The sequence below is a fragment of the Chiloscyllium plagiosum genome, chromosome 21 (genome assembly GCF_004010195.1).
Source record: "Chiloscyllium plagiosum isolate BGI_BamShark_2017 chromosome 21, ASM401019v2, whole genome shotgun sequence".
NCBI lineage: Eukaryota > Metazoa > Chordata > Chondrichthyes > Orectolobiformes > Hemiscylliidae > Chiloscyllium > Chiloscyllium plagiosum.
The window spans coordinates 34,166,237-34,179,957 of NC_057730.1; the positions used below are offsets into that span (position 1 = coordinate 34,166,237).

At 42.5% G+C, this 13,721-nt stretch overlaps 1 protein-coding gene across 3 annotated transcripts in view; it reads right to left on the reverse strand.

The window, feature by feature from the left end:
• grid2ipb (glutamate receptor, ionotropic, delta 2 (Grid2) interacting protein, b) overlaps positions 1-13,721 on the reverse strand; it is a 102,255-nt gene continuing 88,534 nt past the window's right edge. For 2 of the 3 annotated variants that reach the window (XM_043711733.1, XM_043711734.1), the window contains 5 exons: positions 11,868-11,954; positions 11,305-11,434; positions 9,476-9,594; positions 7,472-7,636; positions 2,689-3,326 (listed from right to left, as the gene is read on the reverse strand). In XM_043711733.1, coding sequence (XP_043567668.1) covers positions 3,255-3,326; positions 7,472-7,636; positions 9,476-9,594; positions 11,305-11,434; positions 11,868-11,954 — 573 coding nt within the window. In that variant the 3' untranslated portion in view covers positions 2,689-3,254. Of the gene's footprint in view, positions 2,111-2,688; positions 3,327-7,471; positions 7,637-9,475; positions 9,595-11,304; positions 11,435-11,867; positions 11,955-13,721 lie in introns of those variants that run through there. The other variant, XR_006314797.1, reaches the window with a different exon arrangement.

Below are 13,721 nucleotides of genomic sequence, written 5' to 3' on the forward strand. Positions count from 1 at the left end.
AGTTATTTGATGCAACGACTCAAAGTATCAAAATCTTCATGTCACTACAGAGACAATTGGAAAAGGGAATGAGGTCAGATTTAATTAAGATTTGGATGTGCCGGTGTTGGACTGGGGTGGGCAAAGTTAAAAATCACACAACACCAGGTTATAGTCCAACAGATTTATTTGGAAGAACAAGCTTGTGAGGCGCTGCCTCTTCAGCAGATGGCTGTCTTGATGAAGAGGCAGGACCTTGAAAGCTAGTGCTTCCAAATAAACCTGTTGGACTATAACCTGGTGTTGTGTGATTTTTTAGATTTAATTAAGGCCTGTTTCCCTTCTCAATCAGACAAAATGTCTGCCTATGTGTGTCCCCAGTGGAGAGAGAGAGAGAGAGAGAAAAAGAGAAAGAGAGAAAAGGGTGAAAAAAAAGCTCCAAATGGTCCTAAGAGCAATTTAATAAAGCAATTAGTTCAGAGGCTACCTCATGATTTGAACAGTGTAGGGTTCAAGTCCATCACATTTAAGCTAGGTTTATGTTCCTCAGACTGAACAAACCTGGCGAGGTCATACCTGTTTGTTCTTTGATACATTAATAAAACACAATAAAGACGTTTGGATGCATGAAACCTCTCTCCAGAGGGGTCTCTAAAGTGAATGCACCATTTGATGTGCAGACGACCCAGCTTCTGGTTCCAGCGGATTACTGCTGGATAGAGAATGCGAGGCAATGGCTCAGCAAGCCTGCACCACAAGATTGGAAAACCAGGCAGGCTGCTTGAACCTGCTCGCTGCCTGGCAGATCGTGTTTGCAAGTTCAAGTGTGCAAGTATCAGGCGGAAATGCTGCTGAAGATCAATGTGTGGATTCACATAAACAGTGGCCAAAGTATTAGAATAACAGCTCGTACTCACAAAACTGTAGCCCTGGAATAATCAGCAAATTCAGAAGCAAACAAATAGCAAAAAGGTTTTTCTTTAAAGTTAACCAATGAATATGCCAGGCTGAAGGTCCCTCTGTTTGGGAAGCTTCCTTTAGATTCACCTGAAATCTATGCAACATTCTTGCACAGAAGGGTCATGACTGCAAGTTGTGAATTATTCTGCTGCCATCTGGGAGGATATCCCTTTAACGTGAGGATGCAGATGTAATGAAACTGAACGGTGCAATGTAAGGGAGACAATACTTACCACAAGTGTTGGAAATCTTCTTGCCAGGTGAACACCATGAGGCATTGTCTAGATCATAGCTAACTCTGAATTCAAACCAACTGGTGTATTATTTCTGTGAAGGTTTCTTAATTTGGACCCCAGAAATCATGCTCACACAATAAAAACAGTAATGAGCTTTAAGACCCATAACTGAGCTCTACTGAAATATATCCTGTCGATGGACCACCTGACCCAGCATCAAAGGCAGCACAAGCTAAAAGGGCTGGATTCAGATTTATTCAGCACAATGACCCAGCCAGATGGGATGACAGTTTTACATTTTATAAAAATGACATTATTTGAATAAATAGTGGCTTCAGACCGAATAATCGTTCCCTCTAAATCACAAAGCATATATCACACAGACCAGCTGGCACTTTTACAGGGTTTTAGGTAGAAAGCACAGGTTGTAAAATCCAGCAAGGATTGTCTAAATAAGCAGGAAACATGATAACCAAAGACTTGGGCCAAAACACTTGTACAAAACAGTAAAAGAGCAAATCTTCAAGCAAACTCTCAGAATAGGACCCTTTCCATTTCAGACAAGGTTGGGGAAGGGTTGGAACCACGGCTTCAGAAATGGTGAATGCCCATGATGAAAATTTAACAAAGAAAAGTTAAATAATCTCTCCAGCATCAGCAATAAAGGGGGCAGGGGTTGGGTAGGAGGGAAGCACATTTACTTTTAAAAGTATGAACACGGATGGAATTTTCAGAGTCCTTGGTGATGGAAAATAACTTCTCCTGTTTCTGGGGTGTCAGTAACAATGGGCCCAAAGTCCAACTTTCTGGATGTTGGTTACTGAGAGACTCTCAAAATTCTTAGGGATTTCAGTTTTCCTCTTCTGAAGCCATTAACTCTGAACTGGCGGATGGTTTCAGATAGCCTCCCATAATTCCTTCAGTCGGGTATTACTCTGGTGTGTGAATGAAGACAGTGAATGTTAGCAGGGTGTTCAAAGGAAGTATTGTATTGGAAGCATCTCCATTTCAGGCGAGAGATTGGGAATCCTGATTGATTGTTTCCTTCCCAACCCCAATGGTGCTGATACCGAGTGTAATCACCAACCTGCTGCTAACATCATATCAACTAACTCAAACAGGGTAGAGGGCACATGTTTTGCTCACATTGCTAAGTGCCCTTACCCATCAGCCTATCAGTTGGATTTCGGCCTTAAACGTAGAAAATAGGTGCAGGAGTAGGCCATTTGGCCCTTCGAGCCTGCACCACCATTCAGTACAATCATGGCTGATTGTGCAATCTCAGTATCCCATTCCTATTTTCTCTCCATATCCCTTGATCCCTTTGGCTACAAGGGCCATGTCCAGCTCACTCTTGAATATTTCTAACAAACTAGCCCCAACAGCTTTCGGTGGTAGAGAATTCCACAGGTTCACAACACAGTGAAAAAATTCTTCCTCATCTCAGTTCTGAATGGCTTATCCCTTATTCTTAGACTGTGACCCCTAATTCTGGACTTCCCCAACATCAGGAACATTCTTCCTGTATCTAACCTGTCTAGTCCCACCAGGATTTTGTATGGTTCTATGAGATCCCCCCACCCCATTCTTCTTAAATTGAGTAATTCATGGGCGATCAAACACTACTGGGATGAACTCAATTGATGGTGACCAGGGGCATAAAAATATAAGGAGACCAGAGGAGGTTCCACTGCCTCTCAGTCTGACCATGGTGAAGACGACTGATACAGAAAGCCTCACATTGAAGATTTGGTCTCATGTCCAAGCTTCCAACAGTTGACTATATAATCTGCCTATTGTTGGTGTCCATTGTAACTGAAATAAAATGAGAGTGAAGGTGGGGTGGTTAGGGGGAGCTATGGGACAGGCAGAAGACAGATGCTGATTCTGTCAATGCGGTTAAGTTGCTGCCAAGTTGATCTCAGAACTGCCCCTTCCAATTAGCCATTTCTCTTTCCATCGCTGTCATTACACAGAGAACACCCAATGTTGGGGCTATCTATCATCTTACTCACGTGACAGTCCAACAACACTGCACTTTTTGGCAAAACTGCTGTAAATGGAGAAGCGTCATTTATGTCACCAGGCAAGTGGGGAAACCACCTTCAGGTTCTGCAGGTTCACAGAGGCCTGTATATCGCTGTATGCTTTCTGTAATTCACAAAATATCAATACATGAGTTAGCAAAAGATTATGGCTCACTTCACGTCATCTAATCTAAAAGGTTTGATTTGATTGATATCAGGAATTCCACACTGACCAATAATTCCTCTGTACCAGATGTAAATAATATAGCAACTGCTGTAATCACACAGCTCCCCACTCCACAGGTTTGTCATAGAGTCAAACAGCACTGAAACAGACCCTTTGGTCCAACCAGACCAGGCTGAACATAATCCCAAACTAAACTAGTACCACCTGCCTGCTCCTGGCCTATATCCCTCCAAACCTTTTCTATTCATCTAACTATCCAAATGTCTTTTGTGTTTTGTCAAGCTGACATTGTCATAGGAAAGCAGTTGCAGCATTCTACCCTCAACAGCTGTGGTGACCTGCGTCATCTTAGGTTCATCACACTCTGGGCTACAGGCTTGGCAGATAGAAATATATTTGTAGACAAGGCCCCACAATGCGTCATTGTCCTTAAGCTTTTCAGCAGAATGCTCACTGTCTCCTGTCTTTAGTTATTAAAAGTAATTTATCAGCTTCAAGGCTTGCTCCTCCTGGGATTCCTGTTGAATTTCAGTAGTGGCTGCAGGCTATATGGCTGAGTGTTACAGCTATTGAAATATGTTGTCATCATTCACCATTGACAATTCTTTGGTACTCTAGTGCCAGAGTATAATCCATGGCATTGGACACTGAGGCTACATAAACATACAGAAACTCATCTTAAAAATCAGGTAAGATCTAAATGGAAAGAAATGTTGATTTGCTTTGAAAAACTGCTAGGGAACTCATAATGCTGGCAAGCTCTACCAGCAGCTCTGCTGGGATCCTCCAAAAATAGTCCTACTAGGGACCCCTGCCAATAGCCCTGCTGGGAAACCCCATCAACAGCCCTGCTGGGAAGCCCCACAAGAATCTCAACCAATAGCCCTGCTGGGAACCTCCAACAGCAGCCCTCTAGGCACCCCCCCCCCCCCCCCCCCCCCCACCCACCCCCCCCCCCACCCACCCAACCCACCATTAGCCCTGCAGAAGCCTCCACAAGACCTCTACTAACGTTGATGGGAGCCCCCAGCAACTGTCTGATGGGACTCCCTCCAACAGTCCTGCTGGGAAGCCCCCATTAGCCTGTGGATCTCATCCAAAAGCCTGCTGGGAACCCTCACCAATAGCCCTGCCTGGAACCACATCAAAAGCCCTACTGGAATCTCCCACCAACAGACCTGCTATACTGGGAGAAAAAAATAGAGTTCTTTTGGGAAGTAGACTGGAACAATGTGCAATCAAGGATTTTGTGGGAGTCTGTATACTTGAAACAGATGTTCCAACTCCATTTTGATTTAACCCCCTCCCCTTACCCCTACCTCTTCCTCACCTCTGATAATCTGGATTGCCCTTAATGGGCTTCGCACATTAATCAATCAATTGGAGAACACAGGTGATTTACTGTTGGTGGTTAGGAGATGAAAAAGTTCAACAGTGATGAGGAAAGACAGTGTGTGCATTTATGCAAGAGCACTTCTAGATATAGAAAAAAAAAGGATTTTGGTGGAATTCTTCAAATGTTAGTCCAACTCCATCCTATCATAACTTTTCAGAACAGCGAAAGCCAAGTTGGGGGGAGGGCGGGGGTGGGGGAGTGGGGAAGAGCAGGGGAGCGGAGGGGGCATCAAGATCAACAGACTGGACCTGAACACCCCAGGAGTCCCAAGATGTATTGTTGTTGAACTTACCTAACTATGCCATCAGTGAAGAAGCAACTGACGTTTGTAAAGCATTTACCTCCATAAACAAGTTGTACTTTTACCTTCTTGATTCACCCTGTGATCATCAAATACCATTCCCTTTCGACTGTTCCTGTTCACTATCTAATCTATTCACCTTGAACAGTTGATCAACTTTATTACCCTTCTCACCACTAAATTTCAGTCATAATTATACCCTATTCATTTTACTACATTATTCATTTTGAACAATTTTTTTCTTTGTTTTCAACAGCTTTCTTTGAGAAATTGGCTAGGCCACGGTTGGAATATTGTGTGCAATTCTGGTCTCCTTCCTATTGGAAAGATGTTGTGAAACTTGAAAGGGTTCTGAAAAGATTTACAAGAATGTTGCCAGGGTTGGAGGATCTGAGTTACAGGGAGAGGCTGAACAGGCTGGGGCTATTTTCCCTGGAGCGCCGGAGGCTGAGGGGTGACCTTATAGAGTTTATAAAATTATGAAGGGCATGAATAGGGTAAATAGACAAAGTCTTTTCCCTGGGGTCGGGGAGTCCAGAACTAGAGGACATAGGTTTAGGGTGAGAGGGGAAAGATATAAAAGAGATCTAAGGGGCAACTTTTTCACGCAGAGGATGGTATGTGTATGGAATGAGCTGCCAGAGGAAATGGTGGAGGCTGGTACAATTGCAACATTTAAGAGGCATTTGGATGGGTTTATGAATAGGAAGGGTTTGGAGGGATATGGGCTGGGTGCTGGCGGGTGGGACTAGATTGTATTGGGATATCTGGTCGGCATGGACGGGTTGGACCGAAGGGTCTATTTCCATGCTATGCATCTCTATGACTCTATTACTCTAAATGTTACACACATTTCCAAATCCACCCCATCTTCCTTCTACATTCAAATATGATGATACAATTATCCCAGTTATGCTGTAAACTTATTTCATTCCAAATTTTTGTTCCCTGGACTATCTGTCTTTTGTTACTTAAGGTAACTGTCATATTTCCCTCTGTGTATGTTGCATGGTTAATTATATATTAACTCCCATTTCTAGCATATTCATCTGACACAAATATACTTGGCACAATATCATATACATGATAAGATAACTCTTCTCATATAATTCACGTTTTCCTTTGGTGTCCAAATCCTTAAACAACATTATTCAACCAGATGGGTTTTACAGCAATTAACGTTTGTTGTACTAATAGGCTAGCCTTTGATTACAAATTGTATAGCATTCACCTGCCACGATGTGATTCAGTCACCAGAAATTATGAAGTGGTGGTGTATTACTAGTGCAGAGACATTACTGCTATGCTGCCACCTGTGGGCGTTGCAAAGTACATTGCCTCCAGACACTCCAAAGGTCCACCCTTAGCCCCATTGTCTCCCTCATTTTCATACTGCAGCTTCACATCATCCACAGGCATGGGCTCAACGTACATGCCTGACAATGACACTCTGCTCCATTACCTCTTCTGAGTGTTATTAGCATTCACATAATCCTTACCTTTCTCAAGTGGGAAAGTTTAAGTCTTCAACCTCCATCACAACCGTCATGTCCTTGTCATCAATTTGAATTGTGTCTCCAACTGATGGAAACTGCTCAGATCGTGGAATTCTTTTCAATCCCAATTTTTGCTTCAGATCCATTCCACTTCATTAGAACCTCCACCTACTCCCACATCAATAACATCACCCTCTCAAGTGCTCTCCTCCATTCCTTATCCCTCATCTACTTTGAAGTCCTTAGATATGATTAAATTACTTACAGTGTTGAAACAGGCCCTTCGGCCCAACAAGCCCACACCGACCCGTCGAAGTACAACCCACCCAGACCCATTCCCCTACACCTAACATTACTGGCAATTTCCAATTCACCTAACCTGCACAATTTTGGACTGTTGGAGGAAACCGGAGCACCCAGAGGAAACCCATTCAGACACTGGGAGAATGTGCAAACTCCACACAGTTGCCTGAGGCAGGAATTGAACTCGAATCTTTGGCGCTGTGAGGCAGCAGTGCTAACTCCTGTGCCACCGTGCTGCCCTTGTCTTCATCAACTCCAGTCCAGATACTCTAATGCTTCCTGAACTGACATCTTACCCTCCAATCTCAGTTAGTTTCTGTTCATCTTAAATTGTGCATGTCACATATCTGCTCGACATGTCTTTTATATATTAGGTATCTTTCATATCTTTCCCTGCACACATCACGCAGTCATCATATAATAAATTTTCTTAAAATCAAAGGCAAGCTGAGAGACTAATGTTACTCGTTAGAGGCAACTCAAAGAATTGAAAGCTATAGGATTTTACTGAGCCAGAACATTTTGGAATTGTCCAGTGTGATTGGTGGCCAATAACAGCACAAATTTGATGCAGACTAAACCTTACCTCAAACTTTGTGATAAATTCTGCAAATATCCCAAAAAAAGCTTCAGTTGTGGTCATCTTAGAATCTTCCCCAAAAAACGTTGAGACTTTGTGGAATTCCTCAATGGCTCGATTCTGCAGGGAGTCGAGGGAAGCAATAACAGGCTGGGCATCTCCAAGAAATGCCTGATACACCAGTTAAGATAGTAACAGCAGTGCACTCTCAGTCTTGAGAACTTAGGGAATTTTTTAGATCTTGTAGTGCGTGTGATATAGACAGGGTCCAATTCTCATTCATTACAGGAAACATGTTATCAATTGGCTTTCTCTCAAAAATTTGAACTATTTAGTGTCTAGCACTGGAAACGCTTTGTCTCATGTGACAAGCTCCTGTTCCCTAGACATTTCTTCTGACTCTGGATTTTAGCAATTCCCCTCTGAGCTACTTGTACAAATTACATTACAACAAACTCTCATTTAAGTCTCCCATTTAAAGTTTATCACTTTAAAATTGTTTGTTTTATTTTAATGTCCACCTCCTTCATTTAAAAGTGTCATTCACCATTTTTACATCCCTCACTTCCTGGTCGCATTTTGTATTATTGTGCTTCTCATATCATTGCAACTTATGTCATCGCATTATCAGAAGGCCCCTGACTGTGCTGCTAACGTTGACACTATTGTGCTCTTCACCCTGGAATTGAAGATCATCATTGTTTTAAATAGTTGTCTCTTCAGGTACTGAAGTAAACTTCATTTATAATCTTTTTAAAATTTCTTGGCTGTTTTACCCAAACCTGTAGAGGAACACCTGCGATTTAGACTCACAAAAAGGAATTCTCTGTTATGGTGCACAAGTACAATTGTTGAAGACATGAACTTTTCTTTAAAATAAGCAAGAAGTCTGCACTCTTCACTGAAGCTTTTCTTATTTTGTTTTTTACAACTATTTCAGTTGGGAACATAGGGCTGCATATATCTGACAAAGACATTTACATGGGCTTTTCTGGGCAAAAAAATGCCTTTTCTTTAAAGAATTAGAAGTCCCACAGTGTGGAAACAGGACCTTCAGTCCAACAAGTCCATACCAACCCTCCGAAGAGTAATCCATCCAGACCCATTCCCCTACCCTATATTTATCCCTAACTAATAACCTACACTATGGGCAATTCAGCATGGCCAATTCACCCAACCTGCATATTTTTGGATTGTGGGAGGAAACCTGCACACTCACAGGGAGAATGTGCAAACTCCACACAGACAGTTACCCGAGGCTGGAATTGAACTTGGGTCCCTGGCGCTGTGAGGCAGCAGTGCTAACCATCGAGCCACCATACTGTCTTCATGAATTTAACTCTAGTTCTAATATTAATTCCTCTGATTAACAATAATTCACTTAATATTTTACTTAAATATTAAGTAAATTTGCAAATTTCAGGAACACCGAATTTTACACCCTTTCATTTAAAATGTAAATAACAACATGTACTTAAAGAATTAAAGGAATGTTTTAAGGCCCATTGCCTGTATTACACCTGAGAGTGGTTGATGTGGTAGTGGAGATGAAGCATTACTCTAGACTAAAACCATGCTGTATCTGACCCGAAAATGCTGGACAGGAAAGTAGTACCAAGGTAACTATTTATTCTAATCTATTAAATTGTTAGATAAGAGAATATCAGCAGGTCCATCAAATCTCCAACACACTAATGGCTGGACAATTCTTCTAACAGTGGCAAAAAATATGAAAAGCAAGGGGCAAGAAGGAAAACATGCCCTGAGCAATAGCTCTCCAACTCCTATCTCAGGCAATAAAAACCAGCTCAAGACATCACACAAAGGGACGCACAATATAGGCATATGGACGAGAATGGAATAGTGTAGGTTAGATGGGCTCAAATTGGTTTCACAGGTTGGTGCAACATCGAGGACTGAAGGGCCTGTACTGCATTGTAATGTTCTATATAAACAAAGATGGTATGAACCAAGAGTGAGAGGCTCAGAGTTTTCTGTCAGAAAGGATACAGTCATGACTGCAGCAAATCGGTCCTCATCGGTGACTGCCATGTTCTCACAGACTGTCTGTATGTCCTTCCTGATTGTGTGGATGTCATTAATTTCAGAAGTTATCGTTCTCTGATTAACTGGAAAAGAGGAAGAATTCCACAATCTTCTGCATCATTTATCTACCCAGAATGGTTGCAAATCTTTAATTGTGGGCAAGTCACACTTTACTTTCTAATCAACCTTTTCAGCTGTGTCATCACATCCCTCTGGAATAGATGGGACTTGAACCCAGGCCTCTGGACTCCGAGGTAGAGACACTACCACTGTATCACAAGAACCCTTAAACCAAATCAACGTGTTCAGAGATGTGATTGCACAGGAGTAGGTGGGACTTGAACCCAGGTCTCTTGGTTGAGAGGCAGGATACTGCCACCCCTTACCTTGAGATCAAGATAAGTTTTGTAATAATGTAGCGAGGAAGTGAACAGCAAACTGTGTTTTGTAATTGTTTTTAAATGACTGGAAGATACCTTCACAGTCTCACTCCTGCCTTTGAAAAGAGGAGAATCTTGTTATTAAACTTACTGATAAGGTAGAAATGTCAAGAAAATTTATTTTAACAAAAATAAGAAAACACACATTCATAACAATCACACTCTACAGGTATAGATTTCCAGCTAACAGTCTTCCATTTCATTCTGTTTTCCAATCACAGGCGAAAACCGTCTCAAATTTAGTTTTTCCAGATCAGCATAAGCATTGAAGTCTTTTTTTTATTCATGAGGGCATCATCAGTCAATGCCAGCTTTTATTGCTCATCCCTTATTGCCCAGAAGGCAGTTAAGAGTCAACCACATTGCTGTGGGTCTGGGGTCACATGTAGGCCAGACTGGGTAAAGATAGTAGTTTCCTTCCCTAACGGACGAGTGTGAACCAGATGGGGTTTTAGGACCATCAACAGTGGATTTGTGATTGTTATAAGATCTTAAATCCAGACTTTTTTTATTTAATTCAAATTTCACCACCTGCCATGGGGGGATTTGAACTCAGGTCTCTCGGGCTTTACCTGGGGCTCTGGATTAAAAGTCCAGTGATAATACCACCAGGCTGTCACCTCCCCATAGATTCATAGGCTCCTTACAGTGTGAAAGCAGGGCATATGGCCCTTCGAGTCCACACCGGTCCTTCGAAAAGCATCCCACCCACATCCCCCATACCCCATTCCTATAACCCTGCATTTCTCATGACTAATCCACCTAGCCTGCACATCCCTAAACACTACAAGGCAATTTAGCATGACCAATCCACATAACCTGCACATCTTTCGACTGTCGGAGGAAACCAGAGCACCTGGAGGAAACCCACAGACATAGAGAGAATGTGCAAACTCCAAGGGTGGAATCAAACCCGGGTCCCTGGCATTGTAAGGCACTGAGCCACCATGTCACCTCATTATCACTGCCAACAGCCTAACACCCCAACCTTCAATACTCTAGGGATTGCCCCTCACCTGAAGGTTAACTGGACTAACTATATCAACCTTTTAGTTTGAGCTTGGCTGTTTCATGATAAGAGCCTCAACTGTTGAACTCCCAGATCTTCTCAGCATTCTACAAGCCTCAAGTCAGCAGTGTAATGGCATACTTACCTCTCAGCTAGATGGGAGCAGCCAAACAATGGTCAAACATCCAGACAACATTGCCAATAGTGGACAGTCTCAAAGTTCCATCTCATGGGCTTTTAGCAAAGGGCAATACTTCTCCATATCAATAACTTTTTGTTGTATAACTTAAGCACAAACACTCCATTCTCTTTCAGGCAGTCACTGCTTAATGTTTTAAACTGACCTTTTGCAGCAAGGGCCACAGTTGGAATCTCCTTGGCAAAGTCCAGCAGCTCAGGAAAGTGTTGGCTCAGTGATTTGGCAAGAATGTGCAAAAAGGTAGATTTCCCATCTACAGTCTTTGTGGTGTCAAGCTGGGAGAAAGATACATGTCAAATGAGAAATGCAGCAAGGGGATACTTCCCCAACTCAAATTGGAAAATGTCCCAACACGGTTAACATTTAGAGTGCAAGTGTTTCCTAAGGAACACCGGAACAATTACCATGACCTTACCTTTTCCAAGAAGTGTCAACATTGGTAATTATTCATTCCATTTCCATTCCCAGTAGGCAAAGATATTGCTAATTACCCTTTGCCTAGGAGTACCTACACAATTAGCCACTCCCGTTTCCTGTTGTAGAAATGCTGCCATCATTAATCACAACTTCTCCCCATGCCACCCCAGGGTTGCCAATTTACTTAATAACTCACCTTCCCTCTCATACAGGCAAGCAACAATGAAAGCAACCCCTTTAACATTACTTAGTTATATTTGATTCCAGCTGCCCTTACTGTCAATTGCTCACCTCTGTCAGAAAATTAATTTTAAATCCTGTGGTTTTGGGGCTCTTAGGCTGTCCATTGTTGAGATAGTTTCCCATTGCAAGAACAAACTGTCAGAAGAAAGATAAAGAAACAATTATTGAGGAGAAATAAGAGTGCTGGTAACAATGATGTATCAGCTGACAGGTTCTGCTCTGGATTTCCTGTCTATACAGGGGCTCTCCCACTGAAGTAAACCCCAAATTATCTCCAATCACATGAGGTTTCAACTGCAGCATGGCACCTTATTGATGAAACAAAGGGACCAACAAATATATATAGATCCATACAGAAAGAGACAACGATCCATAAAGAGACGATGAAGAGAAAAAGACACTCACACAATAACACAGGCCATATTGTAAGGATGCACATTGGATGGACCACCTCCCACCCTTAGGTAAAACACTGCATGATAATAATGGGCCAGCATTATGAAATCATTCTGCTGGACTTTGTCTTTGTTGAAAACAAGTTGATACCAAAACCAGAAACCTATCCAATGTTTTGAACTCATTAACGAATTCATTCACTCCAATTCTCAGTAATTGCATGGGCAAAACATTGGGAGTGATTTATGTTAGGTAAGAGGAAGCAACACAGGAGCAATTACCTCATGCAACTGCAGAATTTGCTGCTGATGGTGGCAGCATCTACCTGTTTGACTTTATTTTTTCAGTTTTTAAAAGCTAACATTACAAATAAGGAGACAGTGAGAGGGAAGCAAGCCAGGAAACAGAGAGGTGAGGATTCTACCTGGGAATCCAGAGTTCCCTGTCCCCTGGAAGATTTTGCACTCCGTAAGGAAACCTTTTACAGTGAGGAGGAAATATGAGTAAGGAGACAGAGGGAGCCAACTGCCTAAGAAGAGGTAGACTCAACAATCCAAACAAGGGCCAGCACTCGACAGACAACAAAAGCAAGCAGTCCATTCTGGGAGACAATTGCCCTGCACAGAGAGTCTACAGGCAAAAGGATGGATTACTTTGAACTCTGAGATCATCAATGTTTTCACAGACTGCATCTCCCCAGGAGGATAGTGACCTCTGTTTGTGAATTACTGGCTGCAGAGATCAATTTGAATTGTGTTGGTAGACACTCTAAGCCCATCACTCTTAAGATGAGAGTGGCCTTGAACTTTTATGCATCAGGGTCTTCAATGCACCTTTGCAGAATACTATAAATTCCAGCTCCTAAGAATCTCAAAGCCCTTAGGCCATTCTCCAGTCTCTCTACAAACAATGACCCTGCATTATTGTTGCTGGCCAACTCCAAAACATCCTCCCGTGGAGTTAAAACTGTCAGGTTCGGTGTTCTACCACAGTGTATGACCTCTCACAGGCTTTGTGAGCCCTCTTTTCCTGCAAAGGAAAAGGAACATTGTCATGTTTCTTCTGTGGAGAAATCATGCCGGCGCCGGTGTGCCCAATCTGTAACTGTGGACACTTCTTAATGATTCTTGCAAAGTAACAGGTCATTGATTTTAGACATCCTGGAGAAACCCTGGTGTCATGCAGTGTATTATGTCTGCTTCCATCCCTTCTATATATGGAACAGACACTGGGACAATCCCTCACTTGTCATCTATTCCATCCTCACACCTTCACTCCTCACTGCCTACAAACATTTCTAACATTCACCCTTGTTAAATGTAAAAAGTCATTCTGTCTCTCACAGCACTGCAAACCACTTCTGCTCTGATCTCCATTCAGGGGCTTTTTTAGTCTGGTGAGGAACACTCACCGATCATTCTCAGACTGAAGGAGCACTCATAGGAAGTCACTGACAAACTGTACGGGCTGTAGTCTCAGCCCTTCCACTTCATCAGACAACTGCAA